Consider the following 19905-nt stretch of genomic DNA (forward strand, 5'->3'; position numbering starts at 1 on the left):
CCGTGCTCAGACTCGGGATAAAAATGTTTATGAATTAGATAGAAGCTCTTGACAAACATAGGTACGACCTTGGCCATTGTATTTACGTGTTTACTAGTACAAGTTTAGGTTATTTCTCACAGACACGTGACACACGTGTAACACACCTGCACGTGCAACCATGAGATTGAATTGTTTAAGGGGAACCTTAACAAGAAAATATTTCAACATAACATTTTGCTACGCGAAAACTTTGTTTTGTTTGTTGCTTTGCAAATTAGATGATTTTTAGGGTTCCGTACCCAAAGGGTAAAAACGGGACCCTATTACTAAGACTCCGCTGTCCGTCTGTCCGTCTGTCTGTCTGTCACCCGGCTGTATCTTATGAACCGTGATAGCTAGACAGTTGAAATTTTCACAGTTGATGTATTTCTGTTGCCGCTATAACAACAAATACTAAAAAGTACGGAACCCTCGGTTCGCGAGTCCGACTCGCACTTGGCCGGTTTTTTATTACTGAAGCCATCCACGATGATAATATACCTAAGGAAGATTTTCATCTTGCTACGCTTAGTTTTAAGAGGAAAGAGGACGATTTTATTATTGTAGAAATTAGGAGCGAAAACAGATATCATACAAATTTTTTAATGATTCTAACTTTTATAAAAAATTAAAATTCTAAAAAATAAACGTAACGCGTAAGGGCTTAGCTGTGGACTATTACTTATTCTGTGCTTAAAGCGCCTAAAGCTCCGTATGTAATTATGTATTGGGAACAGGAAGTGTGCTTGCTTGCTTGAATCGTATGGAAAGTATCGTATTTACAGTTAGCAAATGGAATACGAGTATTTACATATCAATGTATGTTTGACGAATTTGAATTATGTGTATGGAATATTTACGTATAATTGTAGGAAATGCAATTGATAGCCCAGTCGGTAGTGACCCTGCCCACGAAGCAGGATTTCCCGGGTTCGAATCCCGGTAAGGGCATTTATTTAAATGTTCATCACAAATATTTGTTCCTGAGTTATGGATGTTTTCTAGGTATATATCTTTGTCTATCTATTATATGTATCGTCGTCTAGTACCTACCCACTAATGAGCTTACTGTGGTGCTAGGTCGATTTATGTAAGATTGTGCCATAATATTTATAATATTTAAAATCCACGTCCATACAAATAATTTACTTTACGGAACTAACTATATATATATGACATTTAGAATTATAGTTAACATATAAATGCTAAGTGCGACAATAGGCTCGGGACTCAGCTTGTGTCGCGAGTCTGGCGACTGCACAGCGCTGTTCTTCAGCCCGCACCTATCTCTTTGCTTTTTAAGAAAAATAAAAACTTAATAGGGGGAAAAATGATTCTAAAAAAATGATTCTATTCTAAATGAACAACTCTAACTTTTTTAAATAAACTAAACTTAATAAGCTAGATAACCTCCAACCTTAATATAAGGTTTGTTAAATGTATAATTTTAATAGAGAGTTGTAATGTAGTAAGTAAAATCTATCTGAAGCCTACCTTCGTTACTTTTATTTCTATTTCAATAAACACCTTAAAGTGCTCAGCGTCAAAAAAAATTAAGAAAAAAATGCTTTTTAAAGAATCCATGCGAAAATCTCTTAAATCTCCACAATAACAATCATAAACGTGCTACGGAAAATTGAAATCCCTAATTCATAACCTGTTCACTGTTTAGGCGTCCGTAAGCTTATTTATATTTCAGCAACGTCTTAGTGGGCGTTTAGCGCAAATGACGGGTGAAGCTTTCTGAGACACAGGAAGGACAAGAACCACTGTTTTGATATATGATGTTTTGTTTATACTAACAAAACTATTAACATAATTGATTATTTTTTTACTGAGTTATTTATAGCCGACAGCAAATTATTGCACGCTAATATTTTGGGTTGGATCAATTGATAATTTGTAAATAACTTTAATTAATTTCATGTTATTATTATTTATCTCCACGGGACTTAATCGCGTAAAATAGTTTTAAAATGTACCTCCGACGTTTCGAGGACGGCGTTGTCCCCGTGGTCTCGGAGAAGACTGGCTAAAGTTGACATCAACATCTTCTAGGCGCGCGAGTTTTTCGAACTACCCGCACTTGGTCTTGTTTATTAACTTGAACGTTTTGCGCACTAGGGATGCTACCGGGTCGACACACAACACTCACAATATTCGATTTTTCAACTTTCGATATTTGGTTTCGCTTACACTTACTAATGACTGGGTTCCATGTGGATGAGATCTTAAAACCTTCGTCTCGATTGAAATTTCTATGTTTCTTGATTTCAATGGCTTCACGGATTTTTCTACTATAAAACCCACGATCTGTAGAAAGTATTCTAGGGTTGTGAAGCTCAATCCAGTGGTTTGGCCCTGACTCTAGTAAATGCTCAGCAACGGCAGACTTGTTCACCTGACGGTTCTTGACAGCTGCGATATGTTCCTTAACTCGTTCCGCAATGGTACGTTTCGTTTCCCCGATGTAGGAACTACCACAACTGCAATCGATCTTATAAACGCCAGGTGACTGGAACGGGCTAACGTCCTTCGGTGACCTCAGGTTTCCTGCAATTTTGGATAAAGGAGTGTATACCGTCCTTATAGAGTACCTCTCAAGTACTGTGCCAACCTTATCCGTTACTCCTTTCACATAAGGTAAAAATGCCGGTTGCCTGGAGACATCAGGACGCTTCACTCTTGCTTTTCGTCTGGGTTGCCACTTTCTCACCTTATACCCGTTCCACCTAAGTACCTCCTGAATATGCGACATCTCGCTCTTTAAATATTCAGCCAACTCACACGGATAGGTATTTGAGCGCTTTTTCTCACCACCATCCCCGACACTTACAATCAGTTGTCAGCTCGCTGGTGAACAGAGCACAAGATCTGTGTGACCCTGAATATTTAAAGAGCGAGATGTCGCATATTCAGGAGGTACTTAGGTGGAACGGGTATAAGGTGAGAAAGTGGCAGCCCAGACGAAAAGCAAGAGTGAAGCGTCCTGATGTCTCCAGGCAACCGGCATTTTTACCTTATGTGAAAGGAGTAACGGATAAGGTTGGCACAGTACTTGAGAGGTACTATATAAGGACGGTATACACTCCTTTATCCAAAATTGCAGGAAACCTGAGGTCACCGAAGGACGTTATCCCGTTCCAGTCACCTGGCGTTTATAAGATCGATTGCAGTTGTGGTAGTTCCTACATCGGGGAAACGAAACGTACCATTGCGGAACGAGTTAAGGAACATATCGCAGCTGTCAAGAACCGTCAGGTGAACAAGTCTGCCGTTGCTGAGCATTTACTAGAGTCAGGGCCAAACCACTGGATTGAGCTTCACAACCCTAGAATACTTTCTACAGATCGTGGGTTTTATAGTAGAAAAATCCGTGAAGCCATTGAAATCAAGAAACATAGAAATTTCAATCGAGACGAAGGTTTTAAGATCTCATCCACATGGAACCCAGTCATTAGTAAGTGTAAGCGAAACCAAATATCGAAAGTTGAAAAATCGAATATTGTGAGTGTTGTGTGTCGACCCGGTAGCATCCCTAGTGCGCAAAACGTTCAAGTTAATAAACAAGACCAAGTGCGGGTAGTTCGAAAAACTCGCGCGCCTAGAAGATGTTGATGTCAACTTTAGCTAGTCTTCTCCGAGACCACGGGCACAACGCCGTCCTCGAAACGTCGGAGGTACATTTTAAAACTATTTTACGCGATTAAGTCCCGTGGAGATAAATAATAATGAGTAAAAATCGTGAAAGTTTAAATCAGTGTTAATTTCATGTTGATTTTATTTTATTTTTAATTAAATTGTACTTTATTTTAATGTTTATTAAGTATATTACAGGTTTTTATTTTATAAATTAGACGTAAATACCTCTGTGCTACGGCTACGACATAACTCGTAGCAGTTTGCTACGTATGCTTCCATCATCGTGTATGTAGTGATTATATGCTCTTTGCGTGTATGGCATGTGTAAACGACTGTGAAACGGATGTGACAAAATGTGGCAATGTCAAATTTCTATGAAAATATGATGTTTAGTTATAATGATGACTTTGTTCTGTTCAAGTCAGTGCAAAGCATGGAGACTATATAAAGGAGCCAAATCTCTATGTATGAAAAGTGTCCATCAAAAAACAGTAATTAGGCGGCGCCACCATACACCGAAATACTACCAAAAACAACCTACGTAATTTGGTCGGATTATTTGTTGCCTTATATGGTTCATGTTATACACATGTCCCAGAGCCTAACTAGCGCCACCGGAGAGATTAGGAACTAATATTTAAAGCTGAAAGCGGTCACTTTTGCAACAATTCTGCCATAACAGATTGGCATCCTTTCTATACCATCCATAGTGCAAAGTTAGCTCAGACAGACTAACTATATAGCCGAATGAATGGTGAATGAACGGAAACACGCAAATAAAAATATGGACATAAGAGTTCCGAATTTATTTAAAATGAAGCTGACAGTTTCATGTCTATACCTACTTGACTGTGCCTGTTAATAAGTACATTGGTAACTCGCAGTTAATTTCCTGCACTAATTTACCTATTAACTTGATCGAAATTCAATTCAATTATTTATTTCAGGCAAATGCCCATATAATTTGTTAGTAATACAATTAAATTAATCTTAATATGCTAATGTTAGTAAACACACATTAAATTACAAATAAAAATATATATCACATTTAACTATTTACATAATGAAGACTGCCACATTCCAAACACTACTGCTGTACATGCAACAGCATCCAGTGGTGTTGGAACGGGCAGTCTAGCCTCTCGGCCAGCACATGCAACAGACTGTTGGAGCTACCGCGCAACCTCCGCATCAGTGAGGCAGTACGCTTACGCATTATGGCCTGGAATCCATCAGTTCGAGCCTCCGCAAACATACCTGATGCACTGCAGAAGCGCGGCAGACCCAACAGTACCCTAAACCCATTATTATATTGTACTCTCAGGGTGTTGAGAGTACTCTGCGTATATCTTACCCACAGGCTGCACGTGTAGAAGCTCTGGCAGTAGGCCTTAAACAATGTTATTTTGACTTCTTTTGTACACCGTGCAAACCTGTGGGCAAGCATATTACAACGCACAGCCATGGAGCGTCTCTCCCTTTCCACGTCTGTGCCATCTGAGAGGTCCGCAGTCACCCAATGGCCCAAGTATTTGAACTCTGACACTTGTTTGAGTTCACTGCCGTACAAGTAGACGGGGGGTACTGTTCCAACAGTACCACCACGCAGCTTAAAAACAAGGAGCTCGCTCTTTGTTATATTATACTTGAGCCCATGTGCAACTGCGTACCTCTCACATATCCCGAGCAGCTTTCTAAGTGCACTAATCGATGGACTCAGCAACACCATGTCATCAGCATAACTGATGTTATTGAAGCTTACGCCATCAATTGAACAACCGACCTTGGCATTGCTGAGCTCACCGATTAATCCGTTCACATATAGGTTGAACAGCTTTGGCGAGGTTAACCCCCCCTGACGAACACCGCAATTCAACCTATATGCGTCAGATAACTCTCCTGCCCATCTAACACAGTTTGTTTGGTTGGCATACCAAAACTTAAAAAGTTCTACTATTTCAGACGGCAGATCTGTCTCACGACGCAACTTGTGCCACAACACTTCATACGAGACCATATCGAAAGCCTTCGTTAAATCTAAGAAACACGCATAGACCGGCGTTTTTCTATCCGTGTAGTACCGAACGGCGCGCTTGAGGCACAGCACAGCGGTTTCCGTCGATAGCCCGGGTTTGAAACCGAACTGAGCATCGTGGAGCTTCAGGTGCTTAGTTAAAAGACCATCAAGCAAGCCGTCCAGCACTTTGGCAACAGTGGTGGCTAACGATATAGGTCTGTAGTTGCCTCTGTCAGACAAATCCCCCGTCTTATTCTTCACAAGTGGGACAACTATAGTGCGCATGAGGTCCCCAGGCAGATACGCATGTCTCAGACAAATGTTGAACAGCAGAGCTAAAACCCTAGGCAGATGAATCCCCGCATGTTGAAGGTGCTCGATGCTCAAGCCGTCATGCCCCGGTGATTTACCTCTGGTCATGGAAATGCACTGGAAGTAATATCTAAACAATATCAATTTTTTGTCTAACACTTCTTGAATCTCGGTTTCCAACAGTGTACTAAAATCCGTAAAATATCACAAAAAAACCCATAGCATAGCTGTCAAGGTTGCAGAAAGCAAGGTCAAGATACTGCGGCGAACTATCGGGGTGCGCTGGGATCAATAGACAGACTGACCCTACGAATAATGAGGGCATGGACTAGCCAATGCTGGAAAGTCTGTAGAGCTTGGGAACCATTTTATTTACAAACCGTTTATTCGCCCGGGAACGAATAGGATTTCGTTTCCGTTTGCGATTACCGATTAAAGAACTGTTTTATTTAGATACCAGGGGGCCTAGCCAAGGAGCGTATATCGAATAACGCCAAACGCAAAATAAAAAAACCGGCCAAGTGCGAGTCGGACTCGCGCACCGAGGGTTCCGTACATTACATAATTTTAACAATGTATTGTACATCATATATTTTTTTCAGTTTTATCATTCTCTTATTTTAGAAGTTACAGGGGGGGGGACACAACACACATTTTACCACTTTGGAAGTGTCTCTCGCGCAAACTATTCAGTTTACGCAAAAATTATATTAGAAACCTCAATATCATTTTTGAAGACCTATCCATAGATACCGTATGGTACACGTATGGATTTGATGAAAAAAAATGAGTCAGTTCTAATTATGGGAACCCCAAAATTTATTGTTTTTTTTTCTATTTTTGTGTGAAAATCTTAATGCGGTTCACAGAATACATCTAAATTTACTTACCAAGTTTCAACAGTATAGTTCTTATAGTTTCAGAGAAAAGTGGCTGTGACATACGGACGGACGGACAGACAGACAGACATGACGAATCTATAAGGATTCCGTTTTTTGCAATTCGGCTACGGAACCCTAAAAATGTATCAGAATGACAGGTGCTACGAAAAGTCACGTGACTATTTCCATACATTGTTTCGATTGACGTTCTCTATCAACAATAGGGGATATTACTGCAATGTTCTGCCACCAGAGTGCAGGACTAGCCTTTTTAGTAAACCATAGAGTAACTTACTTTTACCTACATACTTTTACTTTTAACAGGTTTTTGACAAGTTTTGAGAGATAATAAAATATGACTTTGATGCGTCAAGGGCGTCAAGGCGGTTTGCTTACAGAGGGCCTACCGGGAAACGCGAATCCGAAAATTTGCTATCTGCCTCTTTATCGCTCGAATATGCAAGAGTGACGAGTGACAGAGATGTTAGATAAAGAAATTTTCTTGTTTCACGATAGACCCTCAGATTGTGGTAGTCGCGCCAAAAGTGGCGCCCTGGCGCCCCCTTTTCTAAAACGAAATTAACCGGTTAAATTGAAAATATCGAAACAAGATAGAATGAGTTTAAGCCGCATTCACATCTGTCTTCGTGTTGTGTTGTGACGGGTATCGGTTTCATATATTTAATATGATTGCGTTCACATTTGTCTGATGCCTGATGATAATAATTGTTGATAGAAAACGCCAATTAAAACTAACATATGGTATGTATGGAAATAGTCACATAACTTTTCGTAGCACCTGTTATTAATACGAATTGTACTTAATCCGTCACAGACCACAAAGCAACATAGACCTACGTGCATTATGCATAAAGTTCACTTTCAGTTTTGACACTTCGGTGACCCGAGGACAGCTCCGGGGTCCGAGTAACAGCTTTTGTGTTTGACACGGCGTCGAAAAGGTTAATTTCGAAACTCGATTTCAATAAGTTTTATTGATTAGTAGCATCATGTAAATCATGTTATTTCATTATCCAATCTATTTAATCTCGTCTAGGTACCTACTACTAAGTACATACTATTTAGCAAAAGTAGTATGAAAATCCTTTGTATTTCAAAATAGCTTAGTACTTAACAAACTTAAATAACGTAGTTTTAGTTACTGCTGTACTTGAATAAAATTTGTATTTAAAAGAATACAGCCGTTAAGTTACAAAGTTCTGGTTTTATATCCGACACCGAATAATGGTCCTAGACGAAACGGATAAGCACATCGTTTGGACGATGTAGCTCTAAAAGTTTACGTTGTATGCAAATTATTGCAACATAGGAACTAAAACAGGCATATTCTGATTTTAATAACAGGATACGAATTAGATCAAATCCATAACGAATCCAGATCTAATTCATGTCCTATTATTAACACGTTCGAGGACGGTTAGTGACGTCATATCGATCACGTCGTTAGGGACGTCAATTTCTGGCCGCGTAGCCAACGTGCCAATCGCTTACGCTCCGTTACTGTCGCACTAATATGGAAGAATGATAGAGAGACACAAAGCGTTTTGTTGTCGAAGCGATAGCGATTGTCACCTTGGCTAGGCCGGCTGATCTAAATATTAACGTTATAGTTTGTCAAAGGCAAAGGACTGTCTTATTTCAAACATAGACAGAGAGAATGATACTATCTTTGTCTTACACTAGTACTAGCACCCAAAAGGATGAGTATAGTTTTTTCGTTCTTACTGGCAATTTGGTTTGACCAACTAGCGACCTGCACTGGGGGTATGTCAAAAGTCAAGTCAAGAATAGATTTTTTTGTGCCGAATGCCGCTGTAGGGCTGTAATCGCAGCGATCATCTCGAGCGTAACTTTTAATCTCAAGAATTGAATGCGGGATGCGGAAAAAGTGATTCTCCCATACATTTGTTTACCTACTTACAACATCTGTTAGGCGTTTTTGACGAATATAAAAATATTAATTTAATTCGTTTTTTTTAGGTATATATGTTGATGAAAATTGTAACAGATACTTACTTCTGAACGCGAACTGTAAAGATTTATCAATATTCGGAAAAGTATACTCGTACCTGGGCGGCAGATACATTTGGTACGTTGTTTCATACGCTGACTGTACATGTAGATGAAATTGAAAATGCTATGTAGGAACTACGACGGCAATAATACAACTTTTCACCACACCAGCTGGTAAAGACTCTCTTGATTGTTCATAAACTGATAAGAAAGTTGCATTTTATTCACATGGGAGGCAAAGTAACCAAAGACTAAATAATTGTTTTCTTATCTTTGCTGGTAGAATTTACTTTTAAATGATGATTTTGAATGATAAATATTTAATAACATACATTTGGAATAGATTTGCTTTGTTTTTGTTTGATATTTTACAGTTAATATTTGCCTTGTGTGGTGAAAATTTTTGTGTTTCACTCAGTGGCAAAATTTGTGTAACCCTCGTGCCTTAAAACCGCAACGCTCAAGATTCAATTTCTCGCTTGCTCGGGTATCAATATTAGCACGAGAGGTTAAACAACAACTTTGTCCCCTTGTAAAACAAATAACTATTTCCAAACAAGAACTACTCACATGAGTTACCTTCACATATCTGAGGTAAACTTTGCTAGTCGCTCCCAGTTCAACTTACAAGCTCAAACTAGGGGTTATTAAGAAGGGGCATATAAGGAAGTTGATCTACAACCTACAAGTGTACCGTTAATGATCTCTTTGTACATTATGAGAACGTTAAAGTACCTAAAAGTAACGAGTGTTACAAAGAAGGTTTTTACAAGCGGGATTATTTTTGGCAACCGTATTGACGGTTGAGAGAATTCATTTTACTTAGAAGGCAAAATCTTATAAGATTAGGTTTTGTTTGTTTGAGTATTAACGGACGAACAGATGTTTTATTACTATGAGTAGGTAGATGCTTTGTTACCATTCTTTTTGTTGTTCACGTAATTTGCAAAAGGTTCGCTCGCGTGCCTTTTGTAGGACGATATGACGCACGTACAATCCATAACTTGTGTCTTCAGGGTTATAATATAATAGGGTGTAGGTCTGATGTTTCTCGCTTCACACTCGTATTGAGTACCGTTCCTATTTCCCATTTTGTCTAATCTATCATTCCTTGTTTCAGAGTACCACGAAACAGAGTCCGTCCATAACTGTCGATGGGACTCCCACGTATCCCGGCCTCGGCTTCGGCCCCATGGGGCCAGTGGCCCCGTTGCCCGGTGACTCGGCCACGCAGCTCCGGCAACAGCTCGAGTCCACCACTGACCTGCCGGCCACAGCCAGCGTTAAGAAGGAGAGGACCATCGTGATAGCGGCCTTCGAGTTCCACCGAGTCGAAACACCTTTTCTCATCGGCTTGTGGATATTCTTCGCCAGCTTGGCTAAAATAGGTAAGTTTTTTCTGTGTACTACCGATAATATTTTCAGTCAGGAAAACCATTTGCGTTCCTTGAAAATAATTGTCAAAAATCTTTCATGAAGGATATAAGATGATATAAGAAGGATTAAGGTGTATGTATCGAACTGCTCTGATGAGACAAATGGCTGGCCGTTCTGTACAATTGTACAAAACGTAAAATGGGACTTTTTTATGCTACACTGGTGAAAAATATGACACGTTATAAAAGTTAAGTCTCAAAAGTCCGTAAAAACTCAAAATCTAAAAAAGAAAACGTTAAAAAATGCAATAATTAAAGACCGAAGTGATCCCTTAAGCGCTCTGTAAACAAAGTTATGGAACACTAAAAATTTAGTTGCATTCTACTAGAGTAACAGGCGAATTCTGATTTTAATAACAAGCCTCAATTAAGATCTGGATCAGTTTTGGATATGATCTAACAGTGTAAAAGTGACGTTTTTGGTTGAAGAAATCCAAAATTTGTCATTCGCTCATCGCTCCTAACACAAGACGTCCGGTTAGATGTTATTACAGGCGATTGTATTCTTGAAATTTGTGCGTGTCAGAAGTCCGTCACCTTTAAGCAAGTCTTCCACATAAAAGGGAATGGTTCAATATAGGGATCGCCTTTGAGCTAATGTCTACCCGGGTAAATGAACCAGGGTAAGAAAGTTATTCATGCCTGTATTTAGAAACTTGCTCGGCTAAGCATGTTCCTACCACGATGTACTTGCAATAGGCATGCTCTAACGTAAATATTTTTTTAATCAGAACAAAAGATAAAAAAATAAATTTTCAAACAAAAATTGATTCCAATGATCAACAACAAAAAAACATACTGTATTAATCATTGGCAGTGTTTTTTTTTTGTTGACAATTTGTTCGAAAATGTGCGGCAATGATGACATTTGTCAAAAATCAGAATCTTATTAATGTCATTAATAAAAAAGATAATCAATAAGGTCGAAGAAGGTTTCATACTATTTATTACTTTAGGAGCTATTAACACATACAGGCTGCTCCAAAAGTAAAAAATCGTAATTTGTTAATTACTTCGTAACCGCTACACCGGTTGTTATGATACTTTGTATACTGATTCTAAATACCCTAATGCATATATACATTTCGGCTTTGTCCAATGGCTAAGGACTTCCTGTATATTAAGCAAAATAAGGATAACGGCTATTTAATTTCATGCTTGTGCTCACACACATTTTGCATAATGCTCCTTGGTTGTCATGCGGATCGTCGATATTTAAATTACATCAGCCTCTGGTATTAAGTTTATAAAATGTCATTTCAAAATTTTATTTAACAAGCTACGAAAAGTTGTTGCTACGATCATGCGGACATTTAATTGCTACGCACTACCTACGTCGTAGCGTTGTGAAAGTGACCCGGAGACTAAATAATGACATTTTGTTATCATTCGCGCGTACATTTTGCTGTCGCGCAAATTATAACAAAATGACATTATTCAGACATCTAAATGTAAGTTCGAATTGGCCTCCTGGGGGCGTAAGCCAAGATGCCAATCGTTTGCGCCATAGCGAACGAAACTATCTCTCTATCACTCCTCCATATTAGTGCAACAGAGAGACATTAACATTTCGTAGTGGCATCTTGGCTGGGCCTCCTGGTCCAGCGAGGCATACTGATTTTAATAATCAAATTTGATATGTTTAACTACGCATGCGTCTCGTTCTCACATACATAGGTATATAAGATCAGACGACGCAACGGAGCCATGCTGCTAAGTTGTTCCCTAAATCGAATTACTGTTGTGTTTTTTTTTGTATTGTATTTTGTTTATTTGCATTTTCATTTGTTTTGTAGTTTCGCAGTGCGTTGGTAATAACTGTAATGGTTTCTTGCTTAAACGTGAATAAAAAATAATAAATCGAAATATGCGGAGGAAAATATTAGCAAGTTACATCAATTTGTAAGTTTGAATCTTCAAATGCATGTTTAGGTCAGAGTTCACAGTAGAAATAAGAGAAAGTAGAGTTTAAAGTTCTCACTAAAACATGAAAACGTTTTATACTTTCTATTTACAATGGAAACGTTTTAAAAGTATAATGGATTTTTAAACAGAAATAACAAAACTGTCGTCGAGTTTGCATTTTGATTGCGGTGCGCAGAAAATCGTTTCGAGTTGATTTGTTTCATTTTCAATCGCTTGTAGCCACACCGTCTGGTCGGGCATTGATTATCTACTTAGGTAGTTAGTGTTCATCAATCTGATCAGTGATCAATCAAGTGGCTTCGTTTAATACTTATGTCCACTTACTTTAATAGAATAAAAGATTTTGTATGGTATTTCTGTATTTATGAGGATGGAAAATGGCTCTATGATACCAGCAGCCGCTGTCTGCTGCAATCGCAGTTTGGCGAGGAATATAATTGTAAGAAAATTGTTGTGTACTTTGTGATAAATAAAAAAATAAAATAAAAAAAGTAATATAAAGGTCAGAAATTAAAGACAAATTAGGGGATACACTCAAAATGGCTCAAATTAAATGTGACGTTCCACGGGTAAAGGTATCTTATGGTGATCGGCGCTTACTTCGCTTAGCATTGCATTTGTATTGGAACGCTGTCAATAATAGCGAAAGCGCTAACCGCCATATTAGGTACCTTACCCGTGGGACGTCACAAATGTCACGTCATCCTGTGACCTGTGACTGTGACTACATTGCATCTTATAAGATATGTATGCACTGTAGTGCATACTAGATTTATGTACAAATAAGTAGCAGTACATACATAAATGCAGAGGCCGAAAACCGTCGATTCGAAAGGATAGCGATACTGTGCAGAATTTTGCATAGTCTAAAGTAAGAACGGGCAAATAAATGGTCTGCAAATTTGTAAATTTTGGACATGTTTGTATAGTTTCAATTCCCTTTTCCTACGCCGAGCAATATCATAAACCAATCTCTTCCTTTTTGTGTAGTCTGTGTATGTAGGTATAGTCGACATTTTGCACCTTACTCCTTAAGTCCTTAGTCATAAGGCGAAAAATGTATATATATTTGATGTCGACTATAGGTACCTTTGCATTTGAAATGTATCCAAGGGTATAACTTTTCTTAGGTAAGGAAACTAGGCCAAGTATTATATTGTGCTCAAAAAAGTTTCCTACGTTTTTATGCCTGCTTATGTTACTCACAAAAATAGCTTTGCCTGCTGTATAAGTATTTGTTTTATAAAGTTGAGATCCTGAATTCTGATGATAAAAAATTTGTCGTTATATAGGTATTAAAACAAGGTATTAAAGATATTTTGTAAGAAGAAGTGGGTATAATTATTCTTTGAGCTGAAGCAGATTTGCAAATACTATTAACATCTAAAGGAGTAAGTATGTAAGTACGACCTTTGCCCTAAAGGGAAATGTAAAATGTAAAGTTCAACGAAACTAATCTTGTGAGATTTCAGAAATGTACCTGTGACCTAGATTCCGGAGTGGAAGGCGATCTTACTACTCTTAAACTGCGCAGTTACATCAGCCGCCGCTTTTAATCAAATCTCAATAATCTGTTTCAGTAACTGTAACGTTTCGAGGCCGATTCAAATTCAACAATCTGTTAAGATGGGGCTCCCGCAAAATTGCAGTTTTTATTCTGAATTTTTACACATTTGAATGAAAGGCAAAAAATTTATTAAAGGAACTCACACGGAAACTAGACTATTTTTACGAGGGCAGACTCTAATAAAATCCTTAAATGGTTAAAGTCGGCTAGATAGACAAAAATCACGAAAACATGTCTAATTTTCATTTATTTTCTATTGTACTCGTATATACCGTTACCCTGCATACCACAGCAGTATAATTTTAGTATAAAATAGCTAGTAATATAGCCGAGGGAAATCCCCCTAATAGTCAAATGACTATAGCGACATTTAAATCATAACTATCATAAGTATAGTTATTGAGGAAAAACGTTAAAAACCCGCGCGATCGTCAAATCTTCTGTCGCAAGTTTCGCGTGGCACGCCATACTTTTATTCCTTTCAAATTTCCTGGGTTTACGCGTCCTCTTAAGGTTTTGGTCTTATTGTGATAAGACCTTGATAATTGTTCACGCTCATTGGTCGCTGCTAGGGAGCGTTGTAGTGTCGTATCATTACACATTTCTCTCGCACTTATTGGTGCGCGTGACATGCACTGCGAGCCTTATCAAGGTCATATCATAACAAGATCAAAAACAATAACAAATTGTTAAATTAAATAGAAGCGACCTTCTTACCTTTCGTACTGCTTACTGCTACTAGAGCAGGATCTTTCCACTCGAAGTCATTCGCTCGTTGCGCTCGTTAAGTTCACATGCGCTGTAGGTATACGATGACATATTACTAACATCGACGAAGCACATTATATCAGTAATTCAGTTATGTTAGCTCGTACGGTATTATGCTACAAGAGCAGTATTTGAAGTCGAGAAATCTGTTATTTATATACTTTTGTGTGTATGTGTAAGTAAGGCGAATGAGGGCAGAATGAGATGAAATCGACATCAATTTGTAAATTCGAATCTGTCGTTCGCTTGGTCACTGCTAAGCTACGAACACAGCACTACGTCGTAGCTTAGTGCAGTACTTTTCTATGTTTAGAAATGCTTCGTAGAAGCAAAACAAGAATATTTGAAAGAGATGAGTATTGGTAAGCAACGAAACGATATGAAAGAAACCACCATACGGAAACGTATATAATTTTACTACACAACTTTTCCAAAATATATAAAAATTACACTTGTTTTCTACACCAAAAGTTGGACAAGACTTTAGATATTTGCCGACGCTGAATAGTAAATTTATTCTTACATTTACCTTTGAGAGCACTTCCTTTTGGCTTGACTGGGACCACGTACCCCCCTTCACCGTTTCGCAACATGCAGAATGCTACAGTGTTGGACCCTGGATGCGTCTTAGAGGATGGCTTCTGGGATGAATCACGTTGCGACGTTGTGACTCTAGAAGAAGACGGCGAAAGACTCGTCGATGACTTGCATTTTGCTTTTGATTTCACATCATTTGTCAATGTCTCGCATGTAAAAGCTTTGGGATTGGTATATATATTGTCCAAACGTTTACTCCCAGGATCAAAGGAAGCGCTAGAGGTATAACAAACTCGCGTTTGGTAATAAGACGTATGGGGTGGTGTAAATGACGAGTTTTTAAATTGACATCCAACATCTCTGATATATATAACGCTTGCATCAGTTGCATCCTCTTTTGCCGCATCATTAGGCTCATGCTTTGGATAATCATATTGACAAGATTTTGTTGCAAAGTCGAATTGCTTTGCATTTAATGGTGGAACTTGACACGATAAGTGAGTTTGATTTACGTGATATGCTCGAGGATCAAATGCATTGGATTTTTGGGATATATTATGGGGTTGTAACAATTTATATTGACTTACAGGAAAACATTTAAGTGTAGGAAAGTAGCATTTTTTTGTTTTTTCCTCGTTATCTATGTAATGTTTTGTCGTTTCGTCATACTGCAGGTTTTTACAAAATGGAATGCATAGGGGCAGATTAACACACCGAGGGCGATGACTGCAAGGTGTTATGCACTCACAATTGGCTTTTAAGACATTGTTCCTTTGACATGAAGGGACTACAGTGCATGGAGGATAATGTTTGCAGGCTTTAGTCATTTTAATGAAGCGAGGCGTCGTTTTCTTGGGGATATTCTGCTTTATACTAGACGCGTCAAAATTTACTTTGGGTAGTATTTGACAAAGTGGTACCATCTCGCAGCCATGTGGACATTCTTTTGAAATTTCAATTATTGGCTGATATCTGTCTTTTGAGCCCGCCATACAGGTGAACTCAGATTCCGATTTAAGATCCGTTTTGGGTTGAACTGTACTCGCTTCATCTTCTGTACTGACAGTCAATTCTATATGTCCTTGACAGTTAGGACACCTCACAGCCCTTACTTTTTTTGGGTTCAATCTAACTTTATTTGTTACAACGTTCACGAGCTTGACTCTACTTTTGCGGGAGTTTGATATCTGACTATGACTCATTTTTGCAATATCGTATGCATCCAAAATTAAAATACAAGACGTGTCATTTTTTGAAAGATTTACTGCATATTTTTCGCCTAGTCCATCGCCGCTCATGCGTGTAAGTTTGTCTTCCATTTCCAAGTGAGTTTTATTCATGGTCGTCATGTTTGTTATTGCTTCTTTTCTGTAGGTTGAAGTTGTTCTCTGTTTAGCTACAGACTTGCTTGTTTTGGCCTTAGTAGCTGTATCATTGTATTTGCAAGTACAACCAAGCCTATCTATATTACAATGACATGAATCTTTAATGCGTTTCTCGTGATCCTTTTTGTTTGTTTTATGGCCTTCAAATTTTACATGCTCGGTCTGATAAGAGACATAATTTTCAACTCCAGTATTAGTATCTAGAGATTGTGTATTTTGAGGACCTGTCGGGTTACTACTACTTTCAGTGTCTTCAATATTATCTTTCAAACATATTCCTGATGACTGTACACAGTCATGGAGAAAATAATTTTTTACCGTATTTAAATTTTCTTCTTTTTGATCGCATGTATTTAAATTGGGTTTAATGTGTGTAGTGCATTCCTGAACAATAAGTACAGGCTCAGAAGGTGCTCTTGGCCACTCGTTGCCTTTCCTATTAAGTGCCTTGAATATGTTAAACGTCGATAAACCTACGTCTTCGTAGCTGTAAGAATTTCCCTTGGCGACACTGTCCAAATCGTAGAACAAACTACTGCCAGAAGCTGCCATTACACACGACTCACTGGTACATTGTTTATTAAGTGTATAAAAGCGTTCATAAGTGACATATTCTTCTTCATTGATTACCATGATACTGATTGTTTCTTTCTTTTCTGAGTGTGGGATCCTAAAATGTATATGCTCCTGGAACTTATGTCGGATCTACCTCCAGATCAGTTCTGGAGGTAGACTTTTCTATAGAGATATCGTAATCAAATCAAACTGATCATAGAACACTAAACTTTGAAATTTGGAATTATACTTAATTTTAATTATGATATTTTTAAAAATGTTTCACATATATTATCGTTACAACTCTTATTTAATTTAAAATACTTTTGTATTTTTACATATTTTTATTTAGTCTTCTTGACATTTCGTGACAAGTTTTTATTCGTTTTTCAGTGATTTGTAAGACTTTGTATTCTTTTTCAGTTTCTATGTAATAGGTTTAGTCAAAAGTTTAGTCTTCTAGGGGAACGCCTGTTAATGTTTACCAATGTCTACTCCTCAGAATAATGACTAACAAAGAAGCCGGGCAAAAATAAAAGCTTGGTAAAAGATATCGTATTCACAACACGTTATTACTTTTTGTCTATGAGTGAGTGAGACAACAATCCGCAAGTTCTTTCGTTTTTTTCAGTATTGTCATAAGATGAACTGAGGGAAATGTCAAATGGTCCTATGTGGTTCTATAATATAATCCAGCCAAATAAAATATAAGTTCGTTATTTCACAGGTAGGTGTCAACTGTAACAACTTGACATAGTCGTATTATTTTAGTTGAAATATTTCGGGATGTTTCAGCGGTCATCTTGGTTTATTTTAATTATATTCTTGCTATTCCTGAAAGATTGTTGGAAAACGTGTTGAGTTTTTATTTGTAATGGTTTGAAGTTCCCTTTGTGATAATGTCTTGTGTGATCGAGGGCTGTAAATCGCATACAGGAAGAAAAGAAAATACGCACGAACCGATAACCTTTAATCGGTGAGTTTTGTTCAATTTTGAAGAAATTAATTTATAGGACCTGACCCTAAACATAGAAATCGATATATTGTTTATGTAATTATTACTTGCATTCAAGTCTATATAGATTTTTGCATAAATTTTCGAACTTTTCTGCTAAGTATGAAAGGTTATATTTTTGGCATAGTGATGTATCGACCTCAGATCAATAACCTATCGACATTTACAGCTTTCTTATAGTTTGGCCCAGGACTGTCTCATTTTAATTGATGAGTACAGTTAAGGGCATAAATATATATACATTCCCAAAGTCTCAAAAATATGTGTACGCTCAGACAATAAAATCGTGTTCACATATTTTTAAGCCATTTGTCTGGATCGATATTTTTGCCTTCGACTGTACCTATAGTTTTCTTTGTTCTTACTTACTGACAGATTGTGTTTGCCAGACTATAGTTTAATACTAAAAACCGGTCAAGTGCGGGTCGGACGCGCGCACCAAGGGGACCGTACTTTTTAGTATTTGTTGTTATAGCGGCAACAGAAATACATCATCTGTGAAAATTTCAACTGTCTAGCTATCACGGTTCATGAGATACAGCCTGGTGACAGACAGACGGACAGCGAAGTATTAGTAATAGGGTCCCGTCTTAACCCCTTTGGGTACGGAACCCTAATAAAAAAGACATTAATGATCATTGATGAATGTTCCTTTTATTAATATTGTTGGTCACAAAACTCAACTTTTTATTTCAGATTTACAAAGGACGAGTAATAGGGGATATTACTACAATGTTCTGCCACCAGAGTGCAGCACTAGCTTTTTTAGTGCACCGTATCGTAACTTATTCATACTGTACCTTTAACAGGTTTTTGACAAGTTTTCAGGGGACCTACCGGAAAACTCGAATCCGAAATTTTCTTTATCTAGCTGCCTCTTTATCGCTCGAATACGCAAGAGTGAGAGAGATGTTAGATAACGAAAGTTCGATTTTCTTGTTTCGCGATAGACCCTCAGATTGTGATAGTGGCGCCACCTACGCCGAGTTTCGCGTAATATTCCCTATTATTAAATAAATAAAAAAATATTACACGAACGTTTTTTTTTTCATTTCCTATTTGGTACAGTCAGCTGCAGAGAAAAGGTACCCCACGTCCATACTAATTTACAGAACTTTGTATGCAGGGGGGGGGTGCCTTTTTTCTGCAGCTGACTGTACATGACTAGAAACTATACTTAGTCTTTTAGCATTAGAAAAAACGGTAAACCATTTGTCTTTTTATTGACAAGTTTTTTTATAAATATAGCAATATTTTACTTATGAAAGCAAAAGTATGTAAATGATCGTATATTATATTTGTTGTGACTTATTTTCAAAGTGTTTTTCGATAAAACGACACGTTAAGATCGCTCGCCTTCTTTCTAATGATAAAAAAACGAGAGGTATAGTTAGACGGTTCTGAGTGGTAGACTGCAAATGAGATAAAAGCTATATTAGGTACATGCATTAATCCTCATATCAGGCGGCTCTTTGATTCCAAGGATTGCATAATTTTTATACTTTTTAATGATTTTTAGAATATGAAAATTATAAAAAGTATAAAAGTTATGCAATCCTTGTATTCCACGCATTTCATTTCATTTCAACGAGCCGCCTGCTACAGATTTCTTGAAATTGACGCGTTTTTTCAGGTTCAACTTTCATTGGCCAGACTATTATCATTTTGCCAATTTCGTGATTATTCTTTTACACGGCACATAAACTTATGCATAATTTATCGATATAAAAAGTCGACACAATTACATCCCTAGCAAATTATCAAACTTATGACACCGTACGTAAATGAGAAATAACAAGCATATATGCA

General features: G+C 37.7%; 2 protein-coding genes and 1 long non-coding RNA gene across 7 annotated transcripts in view; 1 reads left to right on the forward strand and 2 right to left on the reverse strand.

Moving 5' to 3' along the window:
- LOC134745219 (uncharacterized) overlaps window positions 1-19905 on the reverse strand; it is a 193135-nt gene that overhangs the window by 112866 nt on the left and 60364 nt on the right. The window lies entirely within an intron of this gene.
- Window positions 1-19905, forward strand: part of LOC134745107 (sodium/hydrogen exchanger 3) — a 74821-nt gene that overhangs the window by 26283 nt on the left and 28633 nt on the right. For all 5 annotated transcript variants that reach the window (XM_063679053.1, XM_063679052.1, XM_063679054.1 and 2 more), the window contains exon 3: window positions 10028-10295. In XM_063679053.1, the coding sequence (XP_063535123.1) occupies window positions 10028-10295 (268 nt within the window). The remainder of the gene's footprint in view (window positions 1-10027; window positions 10296-19905) is intronic.
- On the reverse strand, window positions 15046-17187 carry LOC134745534 (uncharacterized). The gene has a single exon (XM_063679592.1). It carries the CDS (start codon window positions 17157-17159, stop codon window positions 15051-15053), a length of 2109 nt encoding a protein of 702 aa, XP_063535662.1. The 5' UTR covers window positions 17160-17187; the 3' UTR covers window positions 15046-15050.

Source organism: Cydia strobilella, chromosome 11, assembly GCF_947568885.1.
Source record: "Cydia strobilella chromosome 11, ilCydStro3.1, whole genome shotgun sequence".
Taxonomy (NCBI): Eukaryota; Metazoa; Arthropoda; class Insecta; order Lepidoptera; family Tortricidae; genus Cydia; species Cydia strobilella.